Source organism: Barbus barbus (assembly GCF_936440315.1).
Source record: "Barbus barbus genome assembly, chromosome: 37".
Taxonomy (NCBI): Eukaryota; Metazoa; Chordata; class Actinopteri; order Cypriniformes; family Cyprinidae; genus Barbus; species Barbus barbus.
Genome location: NC_136715.1, coordinates 9625184 through 9651047, shown reverse-complemented (window position 1 = coordinate 9651047; position 25864 = coordinate 9625184). Strand labels below are relative to the sequence as shown.

The window sequence follows — 25864 nt, the reverse complement described above, 5'->3', positions numbered from 1 at the left end:
CACTGCTGCTGACTCTATCTTTGCCTTGTGCAACGAGTCACATGAAATCAACTGACAGCATGTTTGTCTGGGCAGCTCTGAGCTGGCAGAGGACTGTGGCGACAGAAGGCCCTCTCCTCCTCAACTAGGGGGAAAAAACACGCTCCAAAAACATAACGATAAACCCGGGAGCATCTTTCCTTCTCCTGCAGAATCAGGACATAGTTCTTGAACAATGAAAAGAGAGAAACCAAGTCTCAAAAACGATTTTTGCCGCTTGTTAATTTTGTGAACTAAAATGAGTTAATGCAACGCAATTGCACATGACATACAATCACTTTCAATTTGTAAACTGAGTGCTTATTTAATCCATTCTCATTGGGACAACATAAATAATTTTTTGACCAACCGGATGTACAGAGCACAAATTCCGAACATGGGTTACCACGTCACGTCACTTTTTTTTTAAGTTAACTGAACATTATTTAAACAAACAAACAAACAAAAAAACTCCCTTCGCCCTTAACTCAGAATTTGAACAAATCTTTGTTTCAGAGTGCTCATGTAGAGATGCACTGCCCAAGGTTCACTGTTAGTGTCACATGACCACTGAACGAGTCATCTAATCAGCCATGGGCAGAGGTAAGAACTCTGGCACGTGGACATAGTGTGTCCTTATAACAAAGGTCACATCGCAGTGTCTTACTGAAGACCCTAACTAAGCTTTTGACTGTTAGATTAATTAGACTAAAGGTGCTGTAAGTATTTTTATGAAAGGCCGCACTTGAAATATTCCTACTACCTGACAGATATCATAAAAGATGGTTATGATATCTCAAGACTATTTCAAAGACAACCCTGAGCTCTGTAAACCAACTCAAGACATGAAAGGAAATAAAATAGACCAATTAAAGACTTTTTAACCAATCAGAAATCTAGAAATTAAAATAGGCTTTGCCTGTGAATAAAGCAAAATATTATTTGGGATTGCCGAATTAATTGTGTAGTCCCTACTATGTGCACTTTTCCAGCTATTATTGATGGAAATTCCCACCCCTCTTGAGACTTTGTCCCCTCCATGTACAGTGTTTATGCAAAGTCCAGTCTTACTTAAGCCAATATAAACATGCCTAACATACTATTTCTGTGTTCTTTGTCTGTCCCCCCTCCCCCTCTTTTTTCCCATGTCTAAATTTCATTTTTTTTCTTTAGGATCATCGGCAACACACTCATTCTTGCTTGTTATTCTGTGCATTGAGAAAAATGTCCAAGAATCCTCACTGTGCAAATAAATGAGGACTGTAGCAAGACCGAGATTTAAAACTTGCTCATTAAAAACATTTAAACTTACTTGCTCATTAAAAACATATTCATTACTCAGCATGAGAAATCCCTAAGAGGGTACAGGCGGTTTGCTTGTGTCTTTGACAGCCCCCCATAAGGATGAAACACTTAATGCTAATACTTCAATAACAGAGATCCAAGTTCAAACTAGTGTTTACAGCTTATAGTGTATAAATAGAGTATTTTAGGACCAGCTTTTGCCCATTTGATCTGAGTCCAGTTGTAGATTTACTCATTAATAATAAAAAAGAAAGTGAGAGAAGATAGGTGTGAACATACAAATTGACAAGAGACAGAAAAAGAAATTGAACGGTTTTAAATTGACCACCCCCTCTGTGATATCTAAATGTCTTCACAAGATACATCTAGCTTTTTTGTTGATATCCTTAGTGTCTAATCTAAAATACGATCTCTATGTTTTCAATATGGAATGCCGTTTTTCTTCTATCTTATTTGAACCACCAAAACCACGCCTGTTTTCTTACCAGACCTTCCTTTTGCCAAGGAATCCAAATGGTTGATTCAATCTAAACAATGAGTAAAGGACACTGATTTGAAGTAGCACCATATAAAAACATCCACCACCAACAGTTGTCTCCAAATAGGATCCAGGGTCCAGAATCGAGACCTGTCCATATATGGAGCTTAATCTGTAGGCATAGACAGATCAGCATGGTGTAGGTTGCTTACTTCAAAGCAATGCGCTTACCTCTGTTTACATTTGTACATGTCTTCCCATTAATCAGCTTAAAATAAGCACAAGCAAGGGAGCTTTTCCATTTCAAGATCTTGGAGCAAATTCTGAGCTGTTTATCTTCGACTGTGTAAATCTGTTATCATTATATCCTCCCTGTCATGGAAAATATCTGGGGTTCAGGCCACCTTGTCAAGTATGTGATCATACCAACAAATGATCTGAGGCGGAGTGCCAGAAGAGGAGATGGGTGAGGAGAGCCTGTTCCCTGCCAGAAGTCCTAGCATTGGAGCTCAAGCTCAAGCCGAGCATTGCAACGGTTATGGAAATGTAATTAGTCATCCAAATGAGCAGTTCTGGAAGTCCGAGACATGTCTTTACACAGATTAAGCAGATCTGACTTGTGGAAAGCTTCTACTTAGCTCATTCACTCCAAACCAGATGCTTTTTCATTCAGTTCAGATTCAAGGACCACATTTATCAAAGCTTTTATTGTGAGTCAAAGGTCTGTTATTTGAGGAACTTTATCACCTCAAGCAATAAATATATCTTACTCTCTTTTGATCCAGCTAAGTAGTTTTGCATGCCACTTTAAATATGAGGTGAAAATGCAAGCTACTGCAATGACGTATTGATGATATAATGATATAAAGTAAAACTGATCATATCACTTCACTTCCTTAATTCACACTTTTTCACATGGGTACAAACATGTCTGATAAAAGCCAAGGATTTAAGGAGAACAGGGAAATCTATAAGTACCAGATTCTGAAATAAACTGTGCAAAATTGAAACATAATAGTGAGCAAAGCTAGTGGGGAAATGAAAGAGTGAAAAGAAAGCAACAGGAAAGCTGCAAAGGAAAATGAGTCAGAAAAAAACTTACAGCAAACAGACACATCAATGGGGTAAAACACATTGTATGGGAAATAAAGACAAAGATTTAAGAGATAAAATTAACTGGTTGACTTGGGGACTTTGATGAATGTATCATTTTTTATTACACAGTTAGTAGAGCTCAACAGGAAGGATTTTTTCTGCATGCCTGGTCAGGCCAGTGGTTCAGATTTCTACTTGTGTCGCCCACATTTTTGACACATTATATATCGCATTATATGTATATACAATTTATTTGTATACATTTAAATTGAATATTTACATAGAATTATGTTATAAATAAATAAGAATAAATTTTAATTTTAATTCTTTAAGATTTATTTTAAATGATTAAGAATTAGGGGTTTCTACCATACAAGATAATGCTGATTTCCCTTTGAATTGTGAATTAAAAATCTGCCATTGCTTATTCAGTTTGTAATTTTTGCACCACAATGCAACTGATTCTGAATAGCTAAAAGAGAAAGAAAAAGTACACTTACGAAATCTCATCATTCTGGAACTCCAAAACTCCATGGGTGTCTTCAAAGTCCTCTCCACCACCTTTGGCTGTGCCTTCAGTGGTTTTATAAGGGATTACCACTACTCCACGGGCTCCAGAGGTACGTGCCACCTTCACCTCCATCATGCCAATGCTTTCACTAACATGAACCACTGGTTCCTCAAATGTGAAGATTCCAGCATGGTCATCATCAAAGATAGTCACAATAGCCGTTGAAGGAAGGCCAAGGCTAGCTAATGTGTCCACATGATTGGCCCCTGCATTCCCATTGTCAGTTCCTTCAGAAATTACCTTGACGTTGCTAAGATGAACCAGGAAGTGCTCATCTTCTTCGAAAATGTCATCGTCGATGATGTCCACTCTTATCTCCTTTTCGGTCTCACCTGGTTTGAAGACTATAACACCTTCGGTGAACTGGTAATCAGATCCTGCGTTGGCAGTGCCGTCCTCAGTGCGGTACTCCACCGACACAGCATTAGTTAAGTCACCGCCGCGTCGTACCACATTCAAAGCCACTGTCCCACAGTTCTCAAGACACTGATATGTGCCGGGGTCAAAGAAGATCTTGGAGGAAATATCATTATCGGAGACTTCTGATCTAAGTTCATGGTTGCCTAGTGCTTTTCTGGCTTGGTCTGCAGCATGCTTTTTTAGAATGTTACCCGCACCAGTCATAAGTCTAGTGGCCTGGCAGCGATAGAACGCACGACTCTTCTGTTGCTGGCTGAGGACGTGGTAGTTGGCGAGCTCAATCAGCTGCTCCATCTCTTTCTCTGGATGTTTCTGTTTCAGTTCCTTCAAAATCCTGGCCATTTCTCTCCTTCCCTCATCCTCATCCATGTCTTTATCTTCCGTATCCACCGTGCCATCAAAGAATTCCTCGCCGTGAGAGTTAAGCATTCCGCCGTCCATTTCGATATCTGCCTTTGACTGGTGCTCCGGCTCACCTTCAGTCTCAATGATCATTCCCCTTTGTTTTCCGACTCTGTAACGTTTGTACACGTACTTGTAAAATAAAAGTCTGCGGTCTGCAACCCAAGCAAATAGGACACAAATCGGAAAGAAGAAGAGAGTAAGGAGCCCCTCCCAGACTTCCACGATACCTGGGGAAATCACTGCCAAGATCAGATAAAGCCACGTATATGCAAATATACTCCAAGTGGCAGTGACAAAGAACACCCGAAGGTGCTTGACCTTCCGATGCTCTCCTTCTGGTATCACAGAGACACAGAGACCGATGATGACAAACATATTAAAAGCCGCGCTTCCAACAATGGTGTTTGGGCCCAGCTCGCCTGCGTTAAAGTTGTGGCCACATACTTCAACCACGGAGAGCATAATCTCTGGGGCTGAGGAACCCAGAGCCATGAGAGTAAGATTCGAGACAGTTTCATTCCAAATACGAACAGTAGTGGTTGTGGTTTCCCCATTAGGCTTCTTGATGGTGATCTCTTTCTCCTGGGATGTGATGACCTCAATGGAAGCCATAAAGCGGTCTGCAATGATGGATACCCCCAGGAACATGTAGAACAAACCAACAAAGTACACAGTGGCTCTGGCTAGCTTATCCCCAAAGGAGGGGTTCTGTGGCATCCAAATTGGCAAGATCACTCCCTCTTTGCACTCAAAACTACCACCACATGTCTCGTGTGAAGAGTTTCCGTTAGGCGAAGCATCTACATCTAAGCTTGATTTGGAACTGCCTGCAGTGGCTGGCATGAGCTCATAAGAGAAAACTAAGAAGAAGATGCTGAGTTTTAGAGTGAGAGAAAAATAGGATGAAGTCCCAGATTGGCCCATGTTCCCAGTGAGGTATTTTTTTCCGGCTCTCCCGTACCCTGTGAGGAAAGAAAAAGTGAGGTGAATTTTTATGAATGATACAACACTAAAACGGTTGATTGGAAATTATGCAACATTTGCTTAAATGTGACCGGTTAAGCAATTTTCTGAAAGAGCTAATATTTACAGTTTACAGTGACAGCACTGGGAAGTTGTAACATTTGTATACAAGCTCGACTTTGTTCACGGCATTCCGGACCTGAGTATGTGAACGGTGCTGAGTGTAAGCAGAGTTTGCCTGGAGCGAGGATTGTTTTTTGAAAGTCAGAGCATCAGTGTTTTACCTCACTCCACAGTCACTCAGAATGGGGAAAACACAGTGAGGAAATGGAAAACCTGGAGTGGAGTTAGCCAAGAGTGACTGTAGAAAGTGTTGAGTGGGGGAGGTCCACACAAATACACTTTTCCAGCCCGTTTTTTTAGACTGCGAGCTGCTTGGTGATGCCAAAGCTTGATTTAACTATTTTCTTTGGTGGAGAAGAAACATACAAACCAATTGGTCAGCTTTGCCTGAAATTGTTTAATTGTTTAATTAAAATAAAAGAGGCAGAGGAGTGTCTGTTAATTAATTTATTTATTTTAAGTTGATAAGCTGGTTAAGTTACGTGCACGAGTGACTATATCAAGCAGATGTGATGTAACAGTACACCAGCATTAGCCAGACACACATTTACTTACTAAACCGCTGTTCCGCCTCAGACAGAAGCTCAATAAATACAAATATAAAGAAATTACAATTCAAAGCATTTTTTAATATTTGCAAATATCTCTCATAATCACCCTACTGGGAAAATAAAATCCAGCTTAAGATGGTGTGTTGGTTTTAGTAGGTCAGGCTGGTGTGTTGGCTTGATCTGTGACTGGGAGACCAGCTTGCTGACCAGCTAAACCAGATGAACACCAGTTTTGCCAGGATGTGCGACCATCTTACAGCAATACAGCATTTTAGGATGGCTATTACATTTATTTCGCAAATAACAGAAATGATTACATAAATGAACAAGATTTGTGAAAAAGATTTGTGATTGCAGAGAAGTGTTCCTGAATAGAAAGGAGCAAAAGATTTGCTGAACTGCTTTTGAACTTAGACATTTGCATCTCAAAGATGATTTATCTGTGTGCTAGATTAAATGAAAAAGAAAACGCATTTCAATGAATTTAAGCGCTCCTTTTTGACCCATAATAGCTACTATAATATAGCACATAAACATTTAACTACAGACAGCATCGAAACATAAGCCCAAGTACATAAATTTACCTTTTAAAGAGAAATGCTGTGTTGATGTGAAAGCCACCACATGTAGATAAAGCTGTGGTAGTGATGCTCTGAGATTCCGGCGAAAACAACCTCAGTCAAGCGGACCGTTTACCGGCAGCGCTCGTTTGCAAAGTACCGTTCACTCTCATCCTCCAGCAGCTGAACCATTGCAGTAACGAGAGCTGTGCGTGAGACACGCGATTCATTCAGAGCTGCGCTGGCAGAGTTGTAGGCTACTTTTCCTAAGTGCAGCAAGCAAATTTTCCGCTTTCCGAACGGATTCGCATGTCTGACCGGAGGAGGAGAGGCTGTGCTCGGACAGTGCGGTGGCTTCGTGCCAGACCCTCAAGAGCTGATAACACTGACACTGAGAGCACACACAACTTTATACTCTATCTTAGATGCAAGATAAGTTCCAGAAATTATTTTGTACATTAAAGAGCAACATTGTCCCTCTTGTCAGAGGCATGTTTAAGGCAAAATTACTGATTAACATTAATCCTGAATAATTAGACTCAACATTAATTAAATAATAAAACAAAACTACTGAAAAAGTTAGGCAAAATAAAAATTGTATTACATTTTATATAATAGGCTATTAGGCTACAGTTTCACATTTTCTCAAGATCTGGGAAAAAGTTCTTGGTCATAGCATATATTGTGGGTGGTCACTAAGGCGTTGCTAAGGTGTTCTGGGCAGTTGTTAGGAGGTTGCTAAGGGATTATTAAGGTGTTTTGGCGAATACCGCCAAGGAACGATAGGCTGCAAGGAAAATCCTACAACTCTGGTTCCGTTCACGAGAGAAAACGCCTATGCCTCCTCGACTTTCAAAATAATGCTTCCTGGCTGGAAGCAATTTCGCTCCCTGCTCCGCATTGACTCCGCTTTGACTCCGACTCCATTAACACGTACAACCATTTGGCCAACACACAGTGTGCACATATGTGTATTTCAAATATAGCCTATATACTTGTTTATTTCAGGCAACATTTCTCATTGTCCTAGTTTAACTTCATGTTGCCTACTAAAATAGATCAAATTAAAACTGTAATAAAACTAATGAAAACCATACAACCAAAATTCAAATAAAAATGTAAAATATAAAAACATTCATGTAGCCTATACATGTTATTTGTCATCAATATAAGATCAAATTAAATGGCCATAATATGACCATTAAGTTGATGGAAATTTATCATAATTATGCAGAATTTTTAGTGCTGTAATATTTAATTAGAAGATGGATGTGCTGTAGTTAACATTCAACAGAAATGTATCACTACAGCGCTGAACCATTCAGCTCCCTGTCTGTGTTTGTGTCATAGAACTGCAACTGCAGAAAAGACACTTTTGTGCCCTATCTTGAGTCATTGTTATGACATGCCAGGTCACATTTGCCAACGACGTGATCTCTGTCGTGATGTGTCTCCCTGCGTTAGACCAATATAACCTGAAGGGTCTCCCTTAATTTGAATCATGTTTCTTATTGTGTCTTGCCGATGGCTTGCTAGACAGAAACAATGCTGGCGCAAATCAGTGGAAATTCAAATTTATGCATGCATACAGTATAGAGACTGTCTTGCATACTCATACACGATCTGTATGTAATTGGTTCTGTGGCTTGACTTATGATTAAATAATGGCTAAATGCATGCATGCAACAGACGAGAAGCAAAGAAAATGTGTACCAGTTGGAATAATACATAGTGACTCCTGGAAATTTGACTTCTGTGACCTCCAAAACTATGGATGTGTCACATGAATCAATTTGATATTAAAGCTACCTAAATAGAACAATTCATTACATGTTATGGTATCATTAAAATGAGTGCTCTCCATTTCACTCTGTTTTTCAGCCTTAATCTCAAGATGTGTACTTTTGCAGAAGCAAACACAGAATGTCCGAATGCAGCTTGCTGTGAACTTTACATCTTGAGGCTTTTGCTGTTGTGGGCAGCTTTCACCTCACATAGCTCCACAGCTGTGCTGTGAGACATGGAGGGGAGGCCCTGAGACGGAGTGAGCTCACAGTTGTATTATTCCCTCTGTAAGATGACTATTTGTGCTTGCAGTTCCACCGACATGCTTGCCTCTCATCCTTGACCTGGCAAACAAAATCTTTCCACACATAAATAAATAAACAACAGCATGTTGTCACTTGCTCATGGGCAGTCAGTCGATGTACTTTAGTCATGTCAAACTCTCTCACCTCGCTGACACGAGGTCATTACCGGCATGTATGAGTTGTAGCAGTTTTCTAGGCTGAAAGATTTGGTAGAACTTCCATCAGGGCAAGTTTTGGTGGACATGTTTTGAATCTATACATCAGCTGGGATGATACTGCATCATGCTGTTTCCCTTTCTCACTCTCTTGTTTGCCTTGGCTAAGCAGATTAATAGGTATTATTTACTGTTTCCTATAATGTTATATGTAACTGACAGGCCCTTAAAAGCAAAGTCAGCTGAAATTAATTTAAAAGTTTTAATCACACCGTAAAACATTGCTACTGTAATAATAATACTTCCAAGCAGGGTCTTTTTTTTTTGCCACAAATGGTGCCAGTAGCAAGTAAACTGAACATATTTATCAGTCATGAATTAATTTGTTTTGCACTGAATATTCCATTCTTTTAACTGTTTTCTTAGGTTCAATAAGATAAAAATCTGAAAAAAAGGTTTAAAAATGTCCTTATCGCTTTTCTCATAGGTTTGCTAAGATAAATTTGAGTAAAAATTGGTTTAAAAAAAGGGGGTTTTTTTGGTAAAACTACACCATCTCTTGAAGACACGTGATTTCATTCCTCTTTGTTTTGGAAGATTAATGTGAGGACATTGTCACTACATGGAGTTCTTAATAAAGAAACTTCACTGTAGGCATCCTTCATAAACCTCTGATGGTAAATTTGACAATGAACTAAAACTCATTAAAAGACATTAGCGAGCATCAGATTATCATTTTATAATTCGCGTCAAACCATGCATTATATTCCAGTTCCAAATAAAGTTGTGGGCCAGTTGGCGAGTAACATTTTATCTACTTGCCAAAGCCAGTTTTTACTCTCATTTAGCGCTTGGCGAGTGTTAAGTTGGACTGTCTACAAGTACTGTAATAAGCAAAAATTATGCGTCATAATTGATTTTTTCCAAACTGATTTTTTCCAAATTATTCCTTCATACAAAAAACCAAGCCCTACCTTTTTGTTATTAAATCAGTTGCTTTCTTAATGATGTAGCACAATTTAGAACATTTCACACAGCAACAATCAAAATAAATCATGATCCCACTGCAACTGATGCCAAAACAGAAAAGCTTCTTCATTAATGAACACTGTGCCACTTTAACAGTCATTAAACCATCCAAGTTATTCATCCAATTAAACAATGGCTTTTAATGGAACTTTGCCTACCTAGAGATCCCTGAAGCAGCCAATCCTATGGACTCCTCTCCGTATTCCCTGTGGTGCTGTGAGAGACTGTCTAGGGAAAGGAGCGGTGGCCGATAACCTGTCTAAATTTAACAGAAACAGGCATTGTTTCTGGCCTGGTGGGCCTAGTGAGTGCCTCTAAACATGGACAGCATAGTTGGGTTGTTGCTTATCGTTCTCTTCTCCCTCAGCCACTTCCATACAAGGCTGTGCTCGGAGCCTGTCACTTGCTACCCTGCCTGTGAAGCTCTCCTATCTGCCAGCTTCTTGTCGTTAACAGACACGTGCAAGATAAAGGGGCTTCACTGGCAGGTAGCTTTCTTCTCCCCTTGTGCGTGTGGTCATACTGTATGTGTCTGTGAGTGAGTGTGTGTGTGTTTGTGAGGAAGGCAGGAATGCGCCAAGGACATAAGAAGCACTCCTGGTGATTTTCCACAGTTCCCAGGACCCCAGTAAGAGGATGTGACATATTCTGGTCCTGTGAGACATCCTGTAAGGTTTAGAGAAGTTGGCTTACATGTGGTTGGACTGAAACCAGAGGAAGTTCCTAAAAAAGGCTCTTTATGGGCATCTATGGTTCCAAGAAGAACCTATAATAACATCAATGGGACATTTCCATTGCACAAAAAAGTTATTTATAGTAAAAGTTGCAACTTTTTATCAAAGAACTCAGCCCTTTTTTCCGCAATTCTTAGTTTATATCTCACAACTATATACAACGTTCTGGCTTGAAACTCTAGATGTGAAGTCCGAAAAGTCTAACTCAATCTGAGTTAGGGTGATTGGTTCTCTCATGTATCAGTAGCCAATGAGCTCGCTGCTCAACATTCAAATATATGACTAGTGCTTGCTGTTGAAGTTGCAGCACGCTTCAGAATCAGAAACCCTCAGGAACCCTCCAGCTTCCCCAGCTCCACCTGCATAGATCTGCTACGCGGTGATTCATGTTATGCTATATGTGGGTTATTCATATATGTTATATGTGTAGCAGCAGTATTTCTTACATGCTCACAGCAGCATGTTGTGGATGTATTGGCAGCAGAGCATGTGAGTGGAGTGGAGCGGGGAGCATAACGGTCATATTTCCTTCGGAGCGGAGAGCGCCTTTCTGAAGATTGCCCAACCCAAAATGCCCCTTGGTAATTTGCTAGTTTGAGAATCTGTGGCAATTAATAAGCAATTGTTTTTCTAATGTTTCTAAAAGTAAATTCTAAAATCCTGTAAAGATCGACAGACATTTTAATAGACCGCATTTCCCTGCAGTCTTGGTCTTTTAGAAAGTGTGCTTCTTTTGTTAATGCCACTAAATAATTCTTTAGGTGCATTTCATCTTGTGTGTGCTTTTCATGGGCCTGATAAGCAAGGTGTATTTTGTGAAATTCTATGTGCATTTATTTCATTTTTTGTGCGTGTTTTGAATGTTCTGTTGCACAATAACTGAAGCTGTGTTTTCATGGAAATAAAGAAAATCAAATATAGACTACTTTTTCAGTTATTTAATTTTTTTAGGAAGGTTTGCCAAGTGGCTTCAAAACAAGACACGTTTTTAAATTAATAATTGTAATCTAATACATTTAAATTAATAAAATTTATTTGAAAAAGTGCAAGCTGGACGTCAACCTGAAACATAACCGTTAGGAATTTCATTATAAATGGGGGAAAAACACACAATTAGGCCTACCAGAGAAATGTTATGTCAGAGCATAATCTGAGCGGGAGTTGGTTTACCGGTGAGCGTGAGCAGAACATTAGCAGAGCGTTTGCTTTGGCCATGAGCGACTGAGTGGAGCGCACGCACACAAAGCGGAATATTGAGCGGAGCGCTTCGCTACATGCTCTGATTGGCAGTAGCACGTTTTGGTACTTGCTCTGCCACAGCAGAAGCAGCATAGCAGATCTATTCCGCCAAGACCAAACACATTAACATTGTCATGAACATTACCATGCCAACCCCTCCAAGAGCTGCCATGACAGAAATTTATACTTGGAGGTGGGATGTGTATACAGTATATATATTATATATATATATTATATTTCACAACACTGAAGAAATGACACTTTGCTACAATGTAAAGTAGTGAGTGTACAGCTTGTATAACAGTGTAAATTTTCTGTCCCCTCAAAAAAACTCTAAAAACACACGCTTGACACCATCTGAACCAAATAAGTTTATCTTGGTCTCATCAGACCACTGGACATGGTTCCAGTAATCCATGTCCTTATTCTGCTTGTCTTCAGCAAACTGTTTGCGGGCTTTCTTGTGCATCATCTTTAGAAGAGGCTTCCTTCTGGGACGACAGCCATGCAGACAAATTTGATGCAATGTGCGGCATATGGTCTGAACATTGACAGGCTGACCCCCCCACCCCTTCAACCCCTGCAGCAATGCTGGCAGCACTCATACGTCTATTTTCCAAACACAACCTCTGGATATGACGCTGAGCACGTGCACTCAACTTCTTTCGTCGACCATGGCGAGGCCTGTTCTGAGTGGAACCTGTGCTGTTAAACCGCTGTATGGTCTTGGCCACCGTGCTGCAGCTCAGTTTCAGGTTCTTGGCAATCTTCTTATATCCTACGCCATCTTTATGTAGAGCAACAATTATTTTTTTTCAGATCCTCAGAGAGTTCTTTACCATGAGGTGCCATGTTGAACTTCCAGTGACCAGTATGATAGAGTGAGAGCGATAACACGAAATTTAACACACCTGCTCCCCATTCATACCTGAGACCTTGTAACACTAAGGAGTCACATGCCACCGGGGAGAGAAAATGGCAATTTGGACATTTTCACTTAGGGGTGTACTCACTTTTGTGGCCAGTGGTTTAGACATTAATGGCTGTGTGTTGAGTTTTTTTGAGGGGACAGCAAATTTACACTGTTGTACACGCTGTACACTCACTACTTTACATTGTAGCAAAGTGTCATTTCTTCAGTGTTGTCACATGAATATTATAAATATAATAAAATATTTACAAAAATGTTAGGGGTGTACTCACTTCTGTGAGATACTGTGTATATATATATATATATATATATATATATATATATATGTGACCTGGACCACAAAACCAGTCATAAGGGTAAATTTTTGAAATTGAGATTTATTCATTTGGCTGAGAAACAACTATTTCAATATCTTTTTCAAAATATTGAGGAAATCGCCTTTAAAGTTGTCCAAATTAAGTTCTTAGCACTGCATATTACTAATCAAAAATTAAGTTTTGATATATTTATGGTAGGCAATTTACAAAATATCTTCATGGAACATATTTTTGGCATAAAAGTAAAATCAATAATTTTGACCTTTGATTTTTGGCTATTGCTACAAATATACCCCAGCAATTTAAGACTGGTTTTGTGGTCCAGGGTCACATATATACATTATATATATATATATATATATATATATATATATATATATATATATATACATCCCGCCTCCAAATCAACATTCAACATGCTATCATACCATACGGGTTTAGTTGCATGAGGGCAAAGTGATGTAACACTTTTGGCCGCTTTCGACGTATTGCATTTTGACATCTGTCTAACTGGGCTCTACGAGAAGGGCAAATAAAAGCACATGGACTCACACATGAATCATGACCATGTTTGGCTAAAATGAAACATCCTATAAACATCAAAGTAGCAATGGCTACATTTCAGAATGTGACAAATGTACAGAAATAGCATCATCTATTTGACATAATCTATTCTCTGCTTGTGAATTTGTTAAGGGCTTTTGGCAGTATCTTCAATGCTAGTCCTGCCCTTTATCACAATCAAGTGTTAAAATGCACTTAGGCAAGTACTTTGCTGCTAATTTTATCACACAATCAGTCTATAGACGGAACGTATTGTGAATCTAGGATCCAACAAAAGGGTAATTCCCAAATAATGTTGATATTCTAACTAATTTTTCTCGTTAAAAGTGATGTATTTATATACATTTTGATATTATCACAAGGCAATGGAACTTTTATTCATTTAATTTTTTTTTCCCTTTTATATTACAAATTAAGCTGTAAAAGCCAAAAGCAGTGGCAAATTCTCATAAAAAATAACACATATCACTAACTATTAATGCAATACTTTACAGCATTAATTTGTTTATCAGTTAAAGCATTTCACATTAAAATGAATCAAAATAATATCAATGACTTGTTTAAATAATCCAAATGAAAAAGTAACTATTTTAACATGGTTTAATTGTACAAATCATTTTATGCTAAATTAAGCATCCTCCTCTTGGAAGAACTTTTGTATTTACCACATTGTGAACTTTCAAAATACTGTAAAATCATATACTAAAATCAGTAAGAAAAATAAATAAATTAAAATAATAATAAAAAATCTATTAAAATTCATTAAAATTATTAATATTTATATTAATTAATGTTTTTAATCATAATTTTTTTTAGCTATTTATTTTTGCTAAATTGTAAAACTTTAAACAAAGGCTTAGCCCTGGACAACAAACTGAATAAATTAATTGGTAATTAAACTAAATATAATTGAAGAGAAGGGGGTTTTAGGCACTTGTCAATATATTTCATTCAACTATTTCATATCATTTATAAATAAACTTTTACATGGAGATTCTTTTTCATGACTGAAAAGTCAAGGGACATATTTTGATAATGACCCCAAAACAGGCCTTATGCCTGTCAACAAAGAAAAGCATTACAAATGAACTGCTTGTGCCAACGATAAGGCTGAAGTTATCAAAGCTCATATTACGTACTACAAACAAAGAGAAGACAACTTGTAACTATAGTCTTTCTTATCATATCTACTCGTTCATCTTTCTGTAATGTTGATGCCACATATGTGCCGCCTGCATATTGCACATTCCCACGTCTTAGGTGTTTTCTTGTTTGACTAGTCATAAATTATCCATAGATCTCATCTGAGATGTATGACTGTTTTCCAGAAACGTCACCCATGGTCCATTTCAAACAGCCTGAAGGTACCCAGTGCTGATTCATGATGCCCAGTCCTGCTATGCCATAACCTACATAGTCTCATGTATAAGAGCATATGAAGTGACTTACTTGCAAAGTGTCTAGAGACCATATAGACCTTAATCTGTGATTAACTCAGCTGTCAGCGCCCTTAAAAATTGTAATTTTAAGAACTTTCTTCATATTTGCTGAAAACAGCAGTGATGAATCATCATCTTATGAGTCATTAAATAACTCGGATGTTTGTTAGATTAAGTATTATTATTGTTCCTCTGTAGCTGACGCGGTCATCGCCAGCATAGGATGGGAATATGCATACAGCACACAGCTGTCACAAACATGCGCTCCATTTCTTTATCTCTCATCCGAATATTTTTCATTCCAGTTGAAGTGTCCTTATATGACGTTTTTGTTACATAAGTGATCTTCCATCCTGAAACTCATAGTGATGCTTAGATAAAGAAAAACACAAGCGCAGTAGTTATGAAATTTCGTTACATATGAGCCTAATCTTATGACTTTGACAACTGGTATAGAACTTTGATCTAGTTTTGACAAATGTGGGACCATTTTTTTTTCTTTTGCCTCTGAGATGTATGTTTTCTGCTTTCTTGCTGCCTGTGGAGGGGCCTAGATCTTCCAACGAGAGAGAAAAAAAATTGGTTGATAGCTTATAACAGGAAACTATAATGTGATATTTCTAAAAAGCTTGTCTAATGTTAGAAAATGGGTCACTTAAATATGAAAATCTCTTTTATGTCACTCTTACTTCACACAACATGAAGGTAGAAGATTTCAGTACTTCACCAGCAGTCGAAAATGACAGAAACTGCAGCTGTACATTTGGCTTGTGGAAGAGTTTCTGTGACTGAGAGGATTTGTAGGAAGACAACCAGAGTAGAGTTAATTCATAGACACATTTTGTAAGTAGAATATTTGCATAATGTCATGAACAGAAAACAGACACATACATATATATATATATATACACACAATCAATGTTACATAATGCGAGGAATCAAGGAATAAGCAGGTAAAGTAAATACAGGCTTTTAATGAATCAAAGCTTTCCAAAATACAAGAAAGGAACATCCGTATAACATTAAGACTGGATGAAGACTAGAACAAAACTGAATGCTTATGAAGAAATGGAAACAAAGGAGTAAACGAGATGATTGATTAAACACAGGTGATATGACTTAACCATGATAAACTGACGAGAACTAATGAGGGAAACCAGAACAATACCAAATAAGGGCAAACAGGAAACTGAGAAAGAACACAATGTGAACATGTAACAATCAGTCAAAACAGTAAGATTTTTAAAGTTTTTTTTAAGAATTCTCTTCTGCTCACCATTACCAAGCCTACATTTATTTGATCCAAAATACAGCAAAAGCTTTGTGAAATAGTTCAACAATTCAAAATAACTGCTTTCTATTTGACTGTATTTTAAAATGTAATTTATTCCTGTGATCAAAGCTAAATTTTCAGCTTCATTACTCCAGTCTTCAGTGTCACATGATCCTTCAGAAATCCTTCTAATATGCTAATTTGCTGTTCAAGAAACATTTTCATTTGTTTACCAACTAGAGAATCTTAACAGGTAAAAACTATAAACTATTGTTCAAAAGATTGGGGTCAGTAAGCCTTTTATTCAGAGAAAATGCAAAAATGTTCAACTATTTAACTACTGTTCTTTTAAACTGCACAAAAATATGAAGCTGCACCACTGTTTTCAACATTGATAATAAGAAATGTTTCTTGAGCAGCAAATTAGAACGATTTCTGAAGGATCATGTGACACTGAAGACATTGCCATCACATGTATTTTAACATTTTAAAATCTATTAAAATGGAAAACTATTTATTTGATAATACTTCTGATCAAATAATGCAGCATTTGTGAGCATTCAAGTGTACAGAGGTTTGGTTTCATTTTCAGAGCCTTTGTATTTCTTTGTACTTCTATTTAAAAAAACTCCTAACTCAGCATTTTGTTTACATCTCCTAAAGGTAAAGTCTGCTTCCGAAAGATATAATTAAAAAAGCCTTCACTGTCACTGTAGATTATGTTTTCATAATGAAACTGAAATTATTCTTGAAGAAATATGGGCCCCCTTAGGCAGTTTTCTACCTCTTGATTTCCTTTGTCTGAATACACTTCAACCCAACCACTGCTCAAAAAAGAACTCAAAATTGATTTTCATTTGAATCATTTAACTAAATTTTTAGTGTTGATGTTCTGTACAATGTAATGAACAATGTTCTTCAGATTAAAATGTTCCCACTATGTACTAGCCAGAAAATGTCCACATATCTGATTAAAGCTAGGGATACATCTGGAGTCCTTGCTGAAGTTCCACTAGAACTATTTTTAACCACGGTTTGAAAACTTCAAGTGCTGGGTGACTGAGGATCAGCCTCTACTACAGGGACACTCACACCTTCTCTCGGTTCATCTGCTTTCTCAGCCATATATATGCTCTTGTGCAGTGTGGTGTCAGCATGAAAGTGATGAGAGAACATACATTTAGTAGGTGAAGCTCTTCATCATTCCACAAACACCATAGGAAGATCTAAGGTAAAGAGATGGAAGGAGAGAAAAAGTCTCACTCAGAAAGGCTTATGTTCTTGGTTGCGGCTGTAATAGGCAGTTATGCACAGCACACTCTAGTGTCTATTGTTTTGTGAATAGTGAGCTGTGGTGTTGTGCATGTAAATACTTATTTTAGCAGTAGTAGTATTAAGGCAAAATAATAAAAATAAAATTCATAAATTAAGGACCAATAGATCGCTTAAATATCCCAAAATATAATTATTATTGGAAAAAAGTCTACAAGAAGCATATTTATATATATTTTTACTAACGTTGTTACAAACCCATATTTCTTTTCTTTCTTTTTATTCTTTCTTTTCATACAGTGAAAGCAAACCGTAGCCGAATGTTTCATTCTAACTAATATTCCAGTATTTTCCTTCACGGACAAATGAAAGTCATATGGGTTTGGTTGGAGCAACATGCGGGTATGAGGGTGAATTTTATTTAATTTTTTTGTGTGTGTGTGAAATAGCCCTTTAAGCCTGACACCACCTTGCAGCACACCTCATTGTTCCCTGTCCCAGACATGTGTGAACTCACACTCTGCCTACCATAACCCATACTTCATTCCAAACATTTAAAGAACAGGCTAAACCAGATCTAGAAAAGCAAGAAAGTCAGTTAAAAGCCAAAAACAGACACACTACCTCACATGCTTTAAACGGCAGAAAGACACACCAAAGTAAACAGATTACAACAAACATAATACTAATCCAAGTGCATGAAATGAATATCATCATGATACAGACCACTCTGAAAGCATCCAGCCACAACACCTCTATGGTGACAAGTTTTTTTTTATTATTTTTTTTTTTATAAAATGTAAAGATCTAGTTTTATTTGTTTTACATTTACGCAGAATGTTGTAAAAGCAGGTAATTCGTTCCTGAAGATGTTACCATCCTTATATTCAAAATAAAAGCTGATTTGCTGGTTTATAATGAAGCTCTTATGTATCCAGTGCCACACCAAGAAATTATACTCCACAGATTGTTTATCTTTCATTTATTAGATTAGATATAATTACAGTAATTTACACATGAGGAAAGAATAGTTTACAAAAGAAATATTTGCAAAAGTTGATGTTAAAAATACAATTTATAGGAGAACATGAAGAGACTGCAAAGTTGGCCACATTAATTATTATTGCTGTACTAAATGCTAAATACCATGTGTTTGAGTAAACATCATAACATTGATTAAAGATGTATTTCAATAATTATATGTGATGTCAGATAAGTAATGCAGGTTGAGGGCAGACGTTTTAGAAGGATTTCCATCTGATGGCTGAGAAAATTGTGTGGATGACATACAGTAAAGTGGTCAAAAAGGAAAACACCTGAAATCAAAGAGACATATATAGTCACTATACACTTCAAGTAAAATGTGCTGCTGTTAGTTTAAAATGGGCTTTGTTGGGGTAATCTATTTTAGTCATGTAGATTTAATTAAATTTGTTAGTAAAACAATCGTTTTATTTGTTACCACATGAGTCACATTTAGGCTGCCTATGAGGACATGTTTAATAATCTACAAGATTATTCAGAATCTCCAGTTTATCAAAAGTAAAGCTAAATGCCCTTTTGTTCACAGGTTTCAATATTTTCTTATTGTATTTGTGTTTAACAGGTAAAACAGCGCTTTATAGACTTGAAATGATTTGTGATTTTTAGCTAGGGACTTACCACGGCAGCTATGTCCAGCTTGTAAATATGGAGAATTCCGTCTAATGCTGTACCGGAACTTAAAAAAATGGTTATGTAAGCTAGAAGCACAGAAGCACTGAGATAGAGGAGTGCTGCAAATCCATGGTATGCTACATCCTGCAGAGATAAAATGAAGATATATAAGAAAATGTGTTTTGTGTCTTCATGAGAAGAGAAAGAAAAGCAGTTGAAGTACAATTAGAAAGTGAATAGGGAATAGACGAAGAGAGAGATGACAGAGATTAACTCACCGCAGTTGCCCAAGAGCTTCTGTTATGATGAGACCCACAGGCAAAGATCAGCAACCAGAGGAATGTTATGAGGAAACAGAAAATTGCCACACTGATAACGTATGCCTGGGGGTTGGGAGGATAAACTAACGTAGATGCTACCAGGCTCAACACCAGGCCGCCAAAGACCTGAGAGATGAACATAATGAAAGAAAATGTCATTTAATTTATTCCTGGAGTTACAGCACTTCCAGATAGTTGTACTTTTATACAATTGACTATATTCAAATGAATAAACATTTACCATAGAACTCTTATTCCCCTAAACATCTTTACAAATTAATTGTTTAAAAGATTACAGATTTGTGTACTTTATGTTTTATGCACAGTAAGCATTTACGTAATAATACAATCACTTTCAATAATTTGGATATAACGCTATAATCTTTGGAACACACTTTAGTATTAATATTTAATATTTTATTAAAATTTTTGTAAATATTTGATTTTTAACTGATTGATTATTAAAATAAATTCAAATAAAGTCAGATTCTCCAGGCTGAACTGTCACAGTGATTTGTGCCAATTAAATAAATAGGTACCACTTAGAGTAATTAACAAATATTATAAAATGTTTAACACATCAGTATTACTTAAGCAATATATACTTAGTATATACTTAAGCAATAATGAATCAAATCATTTGAAATAGGTTGGATTTAACAATATAATCTTTTGATTGACACACTTTAACATTTTATGAGTATTGATTGCATATTTTAAAGTTACATTTTAAATTACATAGCAGCTTTTTGTTTCAGAAAGTTTCACAGTGACTTTAATGAAAACATAGCTCAAAATCAACTCACAAGCTCTGGAAGGTAGAAGATGTCGGGTATGGTGCTGAATATTGCCCCTCCGCGGGGCAGGTAGCCCATTTGTCCTGTATTGGTTGCCATGTGTGCACACCTGAGTGTCCTGTCTGCACGGGTAGAATGAATGTGCAGAAGTGCAGAGGATGTGCTTTATTAAAGAGGCTGACAGAGTGCTGGACAGACCTGTTCATCTCGATGCATTCCATCAAGTCCCACCCTGTGTACTCTCTCCTGAGGGCTGATTTAGATTTTCATTGTATTTTTACTAGAAGACAGGTGACCATGGTGCGTGTCAGAGCGTGACTCAGGATTCAGTTTCATAGACTGTCAACCATGTGAAAGGTATTAGAGAATGATTTGATGCACTATTTTATTTGACACAGTCTTTGTGTAAACATGGCCAAAAATGGGTTTTGCTATTATAATCAATGTATGTATCAATTGTCTCTAATTTGCATATTAATGTGTTCTTTAGGCAACATGTAATGAAAAAATAAGTATAATAATGAGAGTAATAGCGTAGCAACATTTTCATTAAAATCTTATTTTTCATAGAAATATTAATAGGCTATATAATTTATTTTTCTAGTCTAAATAGTGAAGTATGTCCTGGTGTCCTCATCGGTGGACATGAATGTAATTGATGCATGTCTAACAACAGAAAGTCAAATTCTGCTTTGAAAACCCACTGTCCTGAGATTTTTATATACTACAAACAATTTGAAAATTAGTCAGATTTACATGAGGATGACAAAATATAATCATATTTGAATAAGAGTGTTAAATTTGATCACTAAATTCATGTCAGACATTTTTAACGACCAAGAAGAAGGAGGGGTCATGGTGAAACCTCCAAATATTGGTTTCGCTGATGCTGATGATACACGGGGCAACTTTTTGAGCAATGTTGCTGGACAACTTTGGTGAATGTTGCCATTAATGGGCAACCAGGTGAGCAACAGGTGGGCCCACAACCAATCTAAAGTATCCAGATAGAAATTTGTTACCCATTCTCAGTGGGAAAGTGCCTAAGCAACATTGCTCAAAAAGTTGCCCTGTGTATCATCAGCCTAAAAACCCTGAATGTGCTCTTTACAGGACATCCAGACTTAAAACCATGACAAGAAATTAGCTCAAATATAATGTCCTCTTCAGAGTATATTACTGAATGTAAATGTATATGATTGGGTCCCAGGAGGGTATGGCATGGTTTCACAGATGGGGTTTAGGTTAAACCAGGATTAGGCAATAGTTCAATTAGGACATCCAAGTACTTTTTATGAACATGCCTTTGAAAAAAACACTACTGATGTGTATCTTGAGACAAAACAAAGGCACTGACATATTTTAAGATCATTTAGTGCAAGTTTCTTTAAATTGAAACAGCTCAGATATACATATTAGTCTGGGATTAGGCCTAAACCTTGTTTGTGAAATCGGGGGATTATGTAAAAATTATGATAGGCTACAGATCATATCAGAAGTGTCAAACTTCTCTTTTTGTGCTTATTTAGATGCTTAATGTTAAAGCTCGATCACATTCGTTAAGACAAATGAAAACATTTTTAAAAATTAAGAGAAACACCTTATGACTGAAATTTAGCCTACATTTGATGGTCTGCTGATTTACAAGACAATCAACAACACCACTTGTTTGTTCCCCTTTACTTCTTGCACAGTGTACAGTTTACCTTCCTCCAACATTCTGGTCAGGTCTACCAAAAACACCAAAAATCTCTTTTATGCACATTTAATTTTGCCCCGCGTGTCGACGGCAGACGGTCTGTAACTCCACACTGTCATCTAGTGTCTGATCTTGTAATTATATCACTTGATGTCTTTATCACGTGGTTTCTGTAACATTGCTTAGCGCTGGCTATGATGCACCAATCACAGTCGTTTTGAGCTCTAGATGAGGATGTTTTAATTGCGTCTGTCTCCTGTGAGACAAAAACGTCCTAAAATTCGTTAAATGCGAGCTCAATCACTGCTTCCGCTTTATGACTGCATCTTGCTGGATGCGCTCAGTGTTCTACCGGGTAAGAAGCGCTTAACATGGCTTCCCCATGATGTAATGCGCATTTGGTCCGTGCGTTATGGTAATACGGAAACGCCGTAACTGTTTATGTTTGGAACTGATTTGGGCAAAGAGGTCGTCACGCGTGATGTTTGACGAGTTGCTCAGTTTAGGCCGCTGTCTTTTAGTCTTCGGGTGCTAAACATCCACATTCTGGTAGGAATTCTGAAATACTTTTCATAAAACAATGCTTTGTTTTATTTCACATAACGGGCCATTTCTTCCGGGTTTGTTTTCTTTATGCAATAAGCTCCTTCATATAGTTTTTCATACTTTCTACGAGCTTTTTGCACAGAAGGAAGGGGCATTCCAGAAAAAAAATTATTTTACAATGTTTTACATTATTTATTTATTTATTTATATATATATATATATATATATAGAGAGAGAGAGAGAGAGAGAGAGAGAGAGAATGTTTTTAGTAATATTTAATGTTTTATTTTACAATAAGAATGAGAGCATGACTCTATATCACTCTTGTCTACAGATGCACATATGGAATTATCTTGAGAAGTCTCTCTAAATTCATAAGCTTGTATATGACACGACTTGTACTGCACAGCAGCTCGAATCTGGTTCCCCTGTCCCTCCACCTGTGCAACATATCCATCACTTCAGCACTGTTTGAACTGCCACAGAAGTACAGAATTGTGATCTCAGTGTAAATAAACACAGATGCCTCGATGCAGGACTTGTACAAGCAAACACTTTCGTTGGTCAAGCCCAGTAGCTCAAGGGCTGCTTTTGTGTGTTTTGACCTTTGGAGTGATACTGCCTATATGCTGTCATCGTCTACTTTACTCGTATTATTTTTTAAAGACTGTTTATCTTGATTCACTAAGTGATGCAGCACTACAGGAAAGCTACGACAGAGGCCAGGAGGCCCTGCGTTTCTGGGAAGCAGCAGCCTCTACGAAAAGCCTGAAGGACCCGTTGGAAACGATTGCCAAGAAACCAGATCTCCTGGTCACTGTAGTGACAGCCAGAAGAACAGAGGGGAGGGACTATCACTACCTGCTACAAGTGGCACAGCAGCTCAAATCGCTCCTTAAAGCGTGTGGCGATAAACCATGTGCTGAGGTCATGCTCTGTGACGTCGAAAGCAGTCCCACTTTAAATGAGGATGCTTTGCTTCTGGAGAAACAGTTTTTGGTTGTTAGACGTTCTCTTGATGAAAGGTGGCAGAACAGAGACGTGGCCAACATCTTCGAGAAGGAGAAAAGAGATTATGTTTTTTGCCTGCGCAAGGGATGGGACATGATGAGGCCGAAAAACGTGATTGTCCTGGAGGATGACGCACTTCCATTGACTGGTTTTTTTCCGTCCATTAAAAACTTACTCTCACGGAGATTTGCACTTAATTCTTTATACATAAAGCTGTACCATCCAGAACGTCTGCAGAGATACTGGAATCCAGAGCCTTATCGCATTCTAGAATGGATGGGTCTCGGCCTTTTTGGGGCTACGATGCTCCTCCTTTTGTTCTATCACTGTACACCTCTTTCTTTTACCTTCTCACTGCCTCATTTGCTCTTTCTGGCTCTCTACGTAATGGCCATGGCTGAGCTGGCAGGGAGGCACTATCTCCTAGAAATCAGACGGCTTTCACCTCAGCTGTACGCTGTGTGTCCTGCCACTGAATGCTGCACCCCTGCTATGCTCTATCCAGGTAACGCCTCCATTCGAGCCGCCGAATACCTGGACCAGGCCGTCTGCGCTCAGGGAAATGCAAAAGACATGGTGCTGTACAAGATAGCCAGATCGAGGACAGGTGAGAAAGCACACAGCGTTGAACCTAATCTCATCAAGCATATCGGTGCTTACTCCTCCATCAGGACGAACCCCGTTCCGCCAAGATTAATTTGACATTTCAGCTTATTCTCCTAGAACAGCTCATAAAAGTTAAATATGAAACCCATTTTAGACACTGTTTGAACACATACTCATGTAGGAGTTCAACATAACACTTAGATTAGGGCCCCAAAAGTCTCTACTCGCATACATGGAAAGGAAAGAAATTAATTTAGATATAAATGACAAAATTATGTTTTATGTGTGACCCCTTGTGCTGCAGTTCTAGACAGATGCTTTAAGATTGTGGTATATTTTTAAACGCCTTTCTATCTTGACTAAAGAATGGGATGTTTAAATTTTGCAGTCTTTACAATTTTATATGTTTTGAGATTGATCTATTTTTGTTGTTATTTGCATCTGCTGGAAACATAATCATCTTTCATTAGTGAATTTCTTGGTTTATTTTATATACCACACCAGCAATAAAATCACTTTGTTTCATGGCTGAAATACAATTATGTTTAAAGAAATCGTAGCTGAATGTTTGCCAAAAAAGAAGTTTTTAATCAAGTTTTTTAATTGTTTCCTACTAAATTTGTTTGACATGTTGACACATACAGTAGAATGCTGCTTATCTTTTAAACCAATGTTGTTCCAAACATTTATCTACAGTGCATAAAAATGGATTTTTACATCAGAAGGGAATTAATAAGGTTATGAAAATAACTATAACAATCATTGTGCCCAGATATTGATTTATTTAAATTTTTTGAAAAAAGAGATTGTTTCCATAGATTTGTATTGATCTTTCAATCTTTGGTGTTTATAGAAATAACTTTTGGTAAAATAAATATAAATTTTACACTCGTTGGTCTCTTTTCTTTTTTTTTTTTTGGTTTGTCTGCCAATCAGTTTATTTTATAAAGGTAATTATATACTGAAAAAAGTAATACTAAATTATTTGATTTTATGGTGTTCCTCTAGTGTTGAGATCTCAGCGTAAATTACAGTGTAAACATAAGGGAACAATGGGTTAATCACAACACAGACGTTGGGGTGTTTTCTTTGAGACGTCCCTATAAAACTGAGCCTGTGGATCCTCTTCGCTAGATGGGTATAAACGGAGGTCGGAGCCAGATGCAAATGGGTGGGCCTACAATCTTGCTCCTGACAATATATATATATATATATATATATATATATATATATATATATATATTTTTTTTTTCCTTCTACAAAAAACTAATTTGCTCTCCAGGTTATGGTTACCGAAGACCATAAGCAGGTAATGTAATTGCATGGCATTGTAATTTTGGTAACACTTTCTATGAAGCCCATATTTATAATACATTATAAGGGTATTTTAAGGCATTATAATAAATACATAATGCATTATAAAAAACCTTATAATATGTTATATCATCTTATGAATATCCATAAGAACAGTTTTAATGTATTATAATATTTACTTATTAGTGGTTATAGCTTTTAAGAGTGATAATTTATAACACACAGTGACCACGTTGTTGCATCCACTTAAATTACAATGGATTATATTTCTCATAGTTATAATGTATTATAAGTCTCATATCTTGTCACCTTTCTTATGCTACTTTACTTAAAGGATTAGTTCACTTTTAAAAAAACTTTTGCTGATAATTTACTCACCCCCA

At 37.2% G+C, this 25864-nt stretch overlaps 3 protein-coding genes across 14 annotated transcripts in view; 1 reads left to right on the top strand and 2 right to left on the bottom strand.

Annotated features, from left to right (window-relative positions):
* LOC306856850 (sodium/calcium exchanger 1-like) overlaps nt 1–10232 on the bottom strand; it is a 41778-nt gene extending 31546 nt beyond the window's left edge. For 7 of the 11 annotated variants that reach the window (XM_079396344.1, XM_079396347.1, XM_079396351.1 and 4 more), the window contains exons 1-2: nt 6514–6808; nt 3397–5254 (exon numbers count right to left, since the gene is read on the bottom strand). In XM_079396344.1, coding sequence (XP_079252470.1) covers nt 3397–5216 — 1820 coding nt within the window. In that variant the 5' untranslated portion in view covers nt 5217–5254; nt 6514–6808. Of the gene's footprint in view, nt 1–3396; nt 5255–6513; nt 6809–9921 lie in introns of those variants that run through there. The other 4 variants (XM_079396340.1, XM_079396350.1, XM_079396346.1 and 1 more) reach the window with 3 other exon arrangements.
* An 8092-nt stretch (nt 10233–18324) lies between these two features.
* LOC306857166 (myelin and lymphocyte protein-like) lies at nt 18325–20543 on the bottom strand. The gene is made up of 4 exons (XM_079396912.1): nt 20315–20543; nt 19467–19634; nt 19195–19332; nt 18325–18848 (listed from the first exon to the last, which is right to left on the bottom strand). Exons 1-4 carry the CDS (start codon nt 20402–20404, stop codon nt 18774–18776), a joined length of 471 nt encoding a protein of 156 aa, XP_079253038.1. The 5' UTR covers nt 20405–20543; the 3' UTR covers nt 18325–18773.
* A 1662-nt stretch (nt 20544–22205) lies between these two features.
* Nucleotides 22206–25053, top strand: LOC306856802 (post-GPI attachment to proteins factor 4-like). 2 transcript variants are annotated; one of them, XM_079396281.1, is made up of 2 exons: nt 22206–22359; nt 22885–25053. In XM_079396281.1, the coding sequence occupies exon 2, from the start codon at nt 23073–23075 to the stop codon at nt 24261–24263; it is 1191 nt and encodes a 396-aa protein (XP_079252407.1). In that variant the 5' UTR covers nt 22206–22359; nt 22885–23072; the 3' UTR covers nt 24264–25053. The 2 variants fall into 2 exon arrangements, with proteins under 2 accessions (XP_079252407.1, XP_079252406.1); XM_079396280.1 differs by having other exon boundaries at nt 22206–22553.
* Nucleotides 25054–25864: the final 811 nt, after the last annotated feature.

Bases quoted from the DNA above. Each gene is read 5' to 3' on its own strand.
- LOC306857166 (XM_079396912.1), bottom strand. From the start codon at position 20,404: ATGGCAACCAATACAGGACAAATGGGCTACCTGCCCCGCGGAGGGGCA. The intron at 19,635-20,314 runs GTGAGTTGATTT...TTCATCTCTCAG, and splicing joins TCTTCTACCTTCCAGAGCTT to GTCTTTGGCGGCCTGGTGTT. The intron at 19,333-19,466 runs GTGAGTTAATCT...TTATCTCTGCAG, and splicing joins GAAGCTCTTGGGCAACTGCG to GATGTAGCATACCATGGATT.
- LOC306856802 (XM_079396281.1), top strand. From the start codon at position 23,073: ATGCCTCGATGCAGGACTTGTACAAGCAAACACTTTCGTTGGTCAAGC.